Raw genomic sequence first — 9,852 nt, forward strand, 5'->3', positions numbered from 1 at the left:
AGTTGTATACGAAAAAGTTTTTTGTCATATAAGTTTTAAGTATATTTGATATCATATATATAATTTTGAAGAATAATTTTTTGTTTGTATTTGCTTATAGTTCATATTTGTAATAATTACGAGTATGTTTTTGTTATTAAAGCCATTTTGTTAACTGTAAAATGATAACCTTTCCATTGTTTTTATTTTTATTATATTTATTTTATTATCCATATATCCATATAAAAATTATTATTTTTTATATAAAAATTAAAGATTTTAAAATTCAAATGACCGAAAGTAGTGATTCACTTCTTAAATTGATTATCCCATGTAGTCGTCTTATTTTTTTTTTTTAGTTTTCCTATAATATTAACTACGCTCCATTTATAGACCAAAACGTCATCAATAATTATTCACTTTCCATGTTAGTTTCTAATTTTAAATTCATCAGTCAGGCGAGCCCGTATTTATTTTGGTTCAAGTATTTTTAGGCCAGGTTGTGTGTCCGGCTATTAGCACTAGTCCACGTCACTTTATGTTGCCCTTCGTTGATAGTTCGATGAATAGTTCACGGTCAATTAAAACGACACCCACGTATGCACTTCATTGTTTTGTTTTACGCAAAATCATTTCAAATTTATAGTTTTATGGTCAGATCCTAGCATTACGGGCGGCGGAACATGTACTAAAGTTTTACTATAAAAGAAGGGGCAGTGCAATGCTTAGTGGTAGAATGTTTTGTGGGAGCAACTGGTAAACTACAAAGCAACCATTGGTAGTGATAATTAAATATTAATTGATTTATTAATTTTTAAAATATTTTAGGAATCGAAATTTGACGCTAATTGCATTGCAAAGAAGAATAAAAAAATGTTGATAAAATTTCAGTTTCCATAGATAAAATCATATATTAAAAATAAAAAAGTTGGACTACAACTGGAAGCTCAACAATCATTTCCTTAAAGTGCTAAGGTCAATTAAATCTCTATTATAAAATTGTTCCAAGGTAAAAAATTCCGTTTTTGAGATATGTCTCATGTTATTTGTATCATTTCAGCTTGAACGTCACTCTTCAGCTTTCATAAGGTTACCCACAGGAAAAAGCCTTCAAAACTCAATAGTGCATATGTTCCTATCTCAAGTGGCTATCTCAAGTTCCTATCTCAAAATGATACAATTCGAAAATTGTTTCTTCAACAAATATCATCATGATCATCCATAGCTATACAGTCTATGTAAGACCTAAGCTTGTTTCACGACATTCCTACATTTTTCTCTCTTTTTAGCTCTTACCTTCCAGTTGATGACATTCATATTTTTCAGATCTTGTCGAACACTGGCACTTCATCTCTTTCTTGGTCTTCCTTTTCTTCCCGTTGTACTTACTTCACCCGCGAAGATTCTGTCTGCTAATCTTCTTCTGGCATCCGCACAACATGTCCAACCCACTTCAAGTTTTGCTTTTTTATGTGCTTGATTATTATGTCACCTTCTATTAGTTGATCAAGTCCATCATTATATCTTATACGATATTCCCGTTTTTCTTACAGTTTTCTTCAACAAATATAGTATTTCATAAGTGATGTAGAACATAGCATACCTTTGCTGAAGTCATAACATATATTCCCATTATTTGTTCGCATCAATGGAAACTTTGGTTGATAGCTTTTAGTAGCGACAGATCTTATTCTATCTAAGTAGCAGATAAATCGCTGTTTGTTATCAGTTTTGATGTTTGCGTAGTAAAGAATGAAAGTTGCTTTTGGAAGATATATATTTGAAATATCTTCCAGGCTCATTGATTTGAAGAAAGAAAGAAAGTGTAAGGATTGTTCTTAAAGATCTCTATTAGTTTTAACGGTTGGAGCAACTGCATTTTCAATAATATATAATCCATAAATATTATACGTAGGTAATGTCATACTAAATATATTATACATTAAGACTGAAAAGTTTTCGGAAATTCTCATTTAAAATTCGCGCGCTGTATATTTTTCGATATTTTAAGTTTATGTAGTTTGGCAGCACTGTCCTTAATTACTATGCCAAAAATGAGCTCGATCTGTCAGACAGTTCGTTTACGGCAGCTGTTGAAACCAGTTCACCTCAGTAGTGCGTTGCGAAATGTCTTCGACGGTCGTACGACCGTCCTGGAAGGCTTTGTACCACTCATAAACTTGAGTTTTCGATAAAACTGATTCCCCATAAGCCTTTTGTAGCATTCGCAACGATTCTGCACACGAAATTTCGTTCGAAACACAAAATTTGATGCAAACTCTTTGTTCAATATTTTTTTCCATTGTTTTTTTCGCAACGCCCTACTGAGGTGAACTGGTTTCAACAGCTGCCGTAAACGAACTGTCTGACAGATCGCGCTCATTTTTGGCATAGTAATTAAGGACAGTGCTGCCAAACTACATAAACTTAAAATATCGGAAAATATACAGCGCGCGAATTTTAAATGAGAATTTCCGAAAGCTTTTCGGTCACAATGTATGTATAATATGGATCAGATATGCATAGGTAAACATTTTCTTGACTATATAGATAATGTTCCAAAATTTGGTGCATTACCTGTGCGCAAAAATGACTTGGTAAAAATGCGGTCATCATTGAATTGCCCCAAATTATATTAAAACAGAATGTTTAAAATACTTAAATTATAAATAGTACAAGTATATGAATAAACAACAAAAAGCGATACAATTTAAAATTTGAATAACGCAATTTAAGTGGATCTGGGCTTTATGTTTTAGCACGTAAGTCTATCGTTCAAATTCGATAGGATTGAATTTCTAACACTTGCAGTCCATATATTATATATGAATTTTTCCAAAGAACACTTTATATAGATATTTAGTAATATCTTAACTAGACAAGTTATTTCAATGATTACTAAATAAAGTTTTGTGTTAATTTTTCAATACTAATGCCTACCTATTCGTAATGGAATAAGTCTTTATATAGTCTATGGCTTTCTATACACATTTTAACTGAATAAGGTCTTTAAGGGGAAAGTTTCTAACATGTATTTGTTGTATATATATATATATTTGTAAAATTAATTTAATCATTTAATAAAAAAATTTTATAAAACTTTTATAGCAAAGTAACAAAACTCCAGAAAAATGTGCGAACAAAAAAGTGAAGTATGGTTTTGGGTCTGTTGATTAAGGAGCGCTGACTCTGAGCTCCAAATTTAGCAGGGCACAAGTTCGATTCCTGGTATTTGCATTTTAAAAAAATTATTTACGAATAATTAAATACAAGAATTATTTCCAAGGCCACTGATGAAGGGTATTTGGCAATACTCGAAACAGCTGTATGGTCAGCTAAAAATTCAAATTAATAAAATAATATAAAAATGAATTTTTGTTGTTGTAGTTCAGTACTATTCGAAAAAAACTCTTTATAAATAAATTTTAATTAATTTTGATGTATGAATCAACCTTAGGAGTATAATTTTACTGAAGTTACCGAGTACTAATGGGACTAATTCTGTTGTTAGGTACAAGTATAAATCTCACTTAATCACGCGATATTTATTACTATGAAGTTAGAAACAAATACATAGTAAATGTTAAACCCAATTAAAATTTAAACTATAAAGTCCTTAAAAGTCAATGCCGGGTTAAAGAAATCAGATGTAGGCGAAAACAATAACCTGAATTTACGTTTTGAATAATTTTTTAAAATAAAAAAATAATAATAAACAAATCTGATCAATTTCATGCTTTTCTGCGTAATATAAACATTCTTATATTTAATACGTATTTTTATTTCTGAGAAACTTTTAATGATTTCAAAAAATTTCAGTTTGTTCTCCACGATATGATTTATCAATCGAATGGACAATAAAAATTGCCTAAATGGATGTCTATTGACAGCAGCAAAAAATTGAAAAAACTGGTTGAGTTTTTTCAACCTAGAAGATACAGAAATTGAAATTAGTACAAAAATTATTTATGAATGGATTTGCCAAATTTGCAAATTTATTTAAATTAAAACACAGATAGAGGATGGAAAATTTTTTTATTTTATTACTTCCGGCGAATTAAGGGCAAGCATCATACGATGGATCTTATAACGATTTGGCAGAAAAGCATTTTAAGCAAAAAATAAAATTTCATGTTTTTTAAACATTGCTTTAAAATTTTACAAAAATAGGCCATATATAATATACACTATAAGTTGGGCAATCATTAGAATCAGGACTACAATGCTTGCGAAGTTTGCTGACATTTTTTTTAAAGCACTTGAGGTCTACATTTTAAGCTTTGTTTTTAAAAAATGTTCAAAAAATTAAAACTGTATTGTAATTTAATTTTTCTAATGTCCCTAATAAAGTCTTCAAAGAAAAGACTTTACATAGTAAAAGGTCTCATTATTGAAAATTTAGTTTGTAAGACAGTTATACTCAAATGAATCATCATCAAGTTGTCCATTAATCTAATTCGGTACTCATTGCCAATGCATGCGAGATCAAAACTCTTGTAAAAAAATTTATCTCTTCGACGTTTTTAGCGCTGTCTCAACGATATCCAAATTTCAGCATTATATAGCTGGATGTGCATGATAAGACTGGCGGAGCATGATTTTCTTTAGCTGAGTCCAAACAGTCATTTATAAGCAAAAATGATTATACGTTTAGTGTCTGTACTGAGATTATTTTTGATGTTTATTTTTCTACATAAATAAAATCCCACCCAACTTCGTACTTGTAGCTATTACCAATGATTTGTGTCTCAATAGGTTCAGGGGATTTATTCGTTGATAGAATATATTTTGTTGTATACTCGTTAATCACATCACACAATGCGTCCTGCTAGTTAGGCACATGTTCAATATTCTCTGCATGCATAACAGAGTTCCATCATATTTTTCTTAGTTAGAAAAAGCCGCTCTGAAAAATGAAGATGTCAATGACATCGTGATATGCTAGATGCCAATATCATATCTAGCATAGTGTCAATTCAAAAACAATCACTTGAGATAATCAAATATGGTTTAGAGCAGTAGTACGTATTTTCTGTTCAAAACCTTATTTCAACTTAATTAAGTGTGAATAAGTGTTGCTCTTCTCAATACAAACGGACCCGGTAACTTCGTCTAATCATATTAATTATGCGTAAATACTAAATTTTGACTTAGTGTCTGTAAAAGTAATTTTCATTGTCAAAGCTATGATATTAAAATATGATCTGCGAGTCGATTACTTTTTCTGGGTCTTATTCAGAATGAATTACACAGTGAATATCCGGTCAGATCTTAAGTTACACTATTTACTGCCAATTAGTTGGTTTAGCGGCGTTAGATGTGAACGTAGTGGTACGACTACTCTTGGTGGGTTAGAGAAATTTAGATTCAAGTCAAAAAAATTATGTTTAACGAATAATTGAAGCTTCGTTAATATTTTTTTTATTCTACGTAAATAGTAAGGTATAAAAGCTACATATGGGTCTCACATGAAGCGTCGTAATTATCTCGCTTAGAGCGCTGGTAGTGTTAAAACTAGCAATGTCTTTTATATAGTATCTTACATAATGCACTCGAGAGAACTTAATATGCGACATTCAAAAAACTGATGCTGCAATAGTTAATACAGTTTGCAGAATAACAATTTTTTGATTTCGGCAAGCATATTTATATGCTTTTCATATGGTAAAATTGAAGCTAGTAGTCAAGGTCCAGCATAAATCGGGTTTCGTACTGTATTTTTGCTGATTTGAGAGAAATATTTGAATAAGAAAGCATGTATTTCATAATACATGTAATAAAGTGGTTATATTGCGAAGGAGAGAAACAAACATCCCTGGTAGAAATTTAAAGAATACTTGAACTAATTTAACACTACTTCTCTAAGAGAAAAAGTCTAAAGTGTGAGTCCTTCTGTTATTAAACTTTTTAATAAATAATGAGATGGAACTAAAGAAATTTTAGTTTTAATGTAAAAATTTCTATAACAGTTTCAATAAAATTATAAGAGACCCTAAAAACAATAAGTCCATATACAGCAACGACAACTTCAGGATATTTAATAACATTGTCTTCCAAATGTGAAGTGGGTTTTGCTCTCAAAAAGGCAATTAAAAAAAAAACAAACATTTAGGCAACATCAAGAATAAATGTCCATTTAAAAAACGTTCATCTGTTCCTTACACATGCCGTGTAAATAGCATATCAGTTCATTCATCTGATCAGGTGTTCATCTGATGTGGACAAAACTCTATAAATAGCGCTCCTAGTGTTATTGTATGGCACTTTGTTGGACCTATTTTAAAAGCGAAAAAATAAGTTTTAGTTTGATTTTGTTATATTATTTATATTTAATAAACAAAATATGGCGCGGTTTGGCGATGGAATTCAGTAGTCATTTACTCAAAGGGTTCTCGAGATATTGTATTTTAAAATTGTAGACTTTTTACATTGATTATAACGATTAATAACAATTACTCACGCTTGATCATGTTTTTAAGATAAAACTATGTATATAATTTTAAAATCCGATATCTCGACAACCAATCTACATAGAGATATAGTATAGTATTTAAAGATGCTTCAAATACTGAAACTTACCATAATTTATTATAAATCTGCGTGCTTGAAATCGCAATCAAACCCAAATTTATTTTCCAAGTTTATTTGAACTACCTGAACAAATATTAGAAATGTATGCGGTACAGCAAAAACTACGAATAGTAAAATTATAAGTTTATCTAATGCACAAATAATAATTACTTTTAAAACACAAACTACGCTTGCACTTCTATCCCTTTAGTATAACGATTCAAACGAATTTGAAATATTTTACAATTAGAATAAGGTAATAAACTAACGTAATAAGTCAAATTAGAAGTAGAAAAGTCAATTAGTTGATTTTAATATTTAAAATCTCATTTAAATTTTTACTTTGTTACGTCAAAATTCTACACTATGTGCGCCACCTTGTGACGAATGGCATCCCAAAAATTTGTTAGATTCAAATATTTCAAAATAATTAAATGTAATAAACTAAATTAATAAAAAACTAATAATTAATAATTTTAATAATTTTAAAAGCCCTTAATTACTATAACAAGGTTTGATTCACAAATCACAAATAAATTTTATGATCAATAATACGCAAATAAATTGTGGCAAAAATTGCAACATTGTATTTTAGATTTGGCAGCACTAATATAATTTGACACTTCAGTTGTTTACTTCATTAGATTTAATAAAAACAAGAGAAGTCTATAGTAATATTATATATAATTAAATATAACTCAATTTAATATAAATATAAGATGGACAAATTAACAACAATAAGTGCAACACTTTTTATGGCAGCCGATGTATTTGCTATTGTCAGTTTAGCTATGCCTGATTGGGTGGTAACAGAGGAAGCAGGTACTGCAGTAGCATTAACTTTCTATCTTAAAAATAATTTTTGTATTTTATGTACTATAATATTTATTTTTTGTTTGCAGGTGATATAAGATTAGGACTAATGTGGACTTGTATGACACTATATAATCGTCCACAAGTCTGTTATACACCAGTTTTGCAACCAGAGTGGCTAGTAGCGTTAGTCTGCATATTTATTGGCTGCATTTGCATAACAACAACAGTAATTCTACTTGCTTCTAGCACTTGGGATCGTAATGTTATTCCTTATGCACGCTGGGTGGGATTCACTGCTATGGTACTATTTTGTCTAGCGGCGGTAGTATTTCCACTTGGTTTTCATATCGAAGAAATTGGTGGTCAGGCTTATCAACTACCGAACACCTATAAAATTGGAATCTCTTATATATTATTTGTACTGGCTTTGTGGATAACAGTAGTGTCGGAATTATTTGCAGGAAAAGTATGTCTACCACACTTTTAAAAAATTTATGTTTTTATATAAATTAAATTACAAGGAATATTTAATAATTGTCAGCTGAAGAGATTGAGATAAGAATTCTTATATTCAAGTACAATCCCTAATAGAAAGACAAAAAAGTATAGTCATTTTTATATAAATTCGTTATAGTGAACGAATGAATTAGTTTAGTATTAAAGTAGTTATACCAATCTCGAATCTCCAAATATGTTTAGCAAAATATAGATATTATAGTTTGACAAAATGATATATAATCGATTGCAATTCAATTAAATTAATTATATGATTTTTCGGAAAAACTAATATCAAACCTTTTTGTAAAAAATATTTTTTTATATTGTGATTTATTATAGATCAAATCTTAAAATTTTTATTTTCAGTTTATGCAAAGTAATAAAAAAATTTATAAAATATTTTGTAATTACTTTTAATATAAACTGAACTGGTATATATGTTTTTAGTCTTGTAGAGAATTATTTCTTTATACATATAAATGGTGCAATTCTAGAAATTATAGAATTCGTATAAATAAGTTATATATGATGGGAGTGAACAAACAAATATAAAAATATTTTCGAATCTAAATGCAATTCAATAATTTCATAAGTGAGTCGTTTATATTGTTAGAATAACGGTGTGTGAAAAAGTAGTTGATTAATCTTGATTTTTTATATAGATAAAGGTAAAATAAATTTTATAATGAAATATTTCATGAAAAACATCCAAAACAAATCAAAATGTTTTGTACTTTGCTCAAATAAATAAATGTAAATTTATAGTTTAAGATATATAATTAAGAATTAGTTTATTATATTTTTAGTTATACTAGTTAAAGATTATTTTATTTATGGGACTATTTAAAAGGTTTATTTAGTTTATAACTAATAAAAAATATCTGTATCGTTTTAAGCCAAAAATAAATATTACACTTTCTGTGTAATAATGAAAAACATAAAAAAATAAACAAAAGTTCTTAATTATTATTCATAAAAGTTGTAAATATTGCTTTAAAAGTTTAAAATTAGCTGGAGCGTGTATTGGAAAAATTGCAGCTATCCAAAGGACAGTTCTTCGAAAAATACATAAAGGGTTGTATTATTTTCTTGTTTAGAGCCATCTGTGTGAATTGCAGGAGATTCATTTGAAGTCGGATTAACCTTTGACCAATTTTTTTTTTTATTATATGCATATAAGTAGACATTACACGTTCGAGTATGGGGTATACCACAACTGAACCAAAAATCAGGATGTTAATATCGATGAATCGCAGTCCGATAAGTAGTCGAATAAATTTTATAAATTTTATTAAAATTGACTATTTTTATGATAACTTACCATATTTTACATGGTTACTAAAAAGAAAGTATAAAATAAAGCTGTTTTATTTTTGTTTGATTTAAAAAGGAAGCTCTGCAGCCGTTTAAACTGATCGTTCATGCATTTGTCCATTAGCGTTCTCAATGGCTTGTAAGTCGCAGTCTCGCATCGGTGTAGTCCATAATTTCAATAGGGTTTCTACATATTTTTTATATTTTCTAATAAACATGTAGTATCTTGACTGAGGCACTAAAATGAGTTTCGGAAATAAATAAATAAACCTTTACGTTTGTGGTGATGGTATAAGTTCTACAGGTCAATTTACTATTGAGGTGAACACCCAAGTCTGCTCGCAATATTCAGAATGTCACATTCAAACAGTTTCATAAGGCTAAGAAATTTCTATGTACTATCTTGTAATAAATGCCATATTTAAAAGTTTAAATATAATAATAAGAAACTTCCCCAAAACTATTGAGATATAAAGTTTCCTTTTGGTCTATTACATTCAATAAAAATAAAACCAATATTGTTGCTATTGAAATATTTAATAAAAATAATTTCATATTTATTATTTTGAAAAAAATGTACAATGAAAGAAATATTTAAATATATATAATATTTTACTTAGTTTAAAAAATATAGGTTTAGTATAAAATGTTAAGTGTTAACAAAAACATGTACAT

General features: G+C 28.7%; 1 protein-coding gene across 1 annotated transcript; it reads left to right on the top strand.

The window, feature by feature from the left end:
* The first annotated feature begins 7,226 nt into the window (after positions 1-7,226).
* LOC119670759 (uncharacterized protein C16orf52 homolog A-like) lies at positions 7,227-8,093 on the top strand. Its single transcript, XM_038081161.1, has 2 exons — positions 7,227-7,371; positions 7,452-8,093. Exons 1-2 carry the CDS (start codon positions 7,269-7,271, stop codon positions 7,850-7,852), a joined length of 504 nt encoding a protein of 167 aa, XP_037937089.1. The 5' UTR covers positions 7,227-7,268; the 3' UTR covers positions 7,853-8,093.
* Positions 8,094-9,852: the final 1,759 nt, after the last annotated feature.

This window comes from Teleopsis dalmanni, chromosome 1 (genome assembly GCF_002237135.1).
Source record: "Teleopsis dalmanni isolate 2A chromosome 1, ASM223713v2, whole genome shotgun sequence".
In the NCBI taxonomy this organism is placed as follows: domain Eukaryota; kingdom Metazoa; phylum Arthropoda; class Insecta; order Diptera; family Diopsidae; genus Teleopsis; species Teleopsis dalmanni.

What these genes read in the sequence shown, in the direction of transcription:
- LOC119670759 (XM_038081161.1), top strand. Translation starts at nt 7,269, where the DNA reads ATGGACAAATTAACAACAATAAGTGCAACACTTTTTATGGCAGCCGAT. An exon ending in GGTGGTAACAGAGGAAGCAG is followed by an intron (nt 7,372 to 7,451) that starts GTACTGCAGTAG and finishes TTTTGTTTGCAG; the next exon opens with GTGATATAAGATTAGGACTA.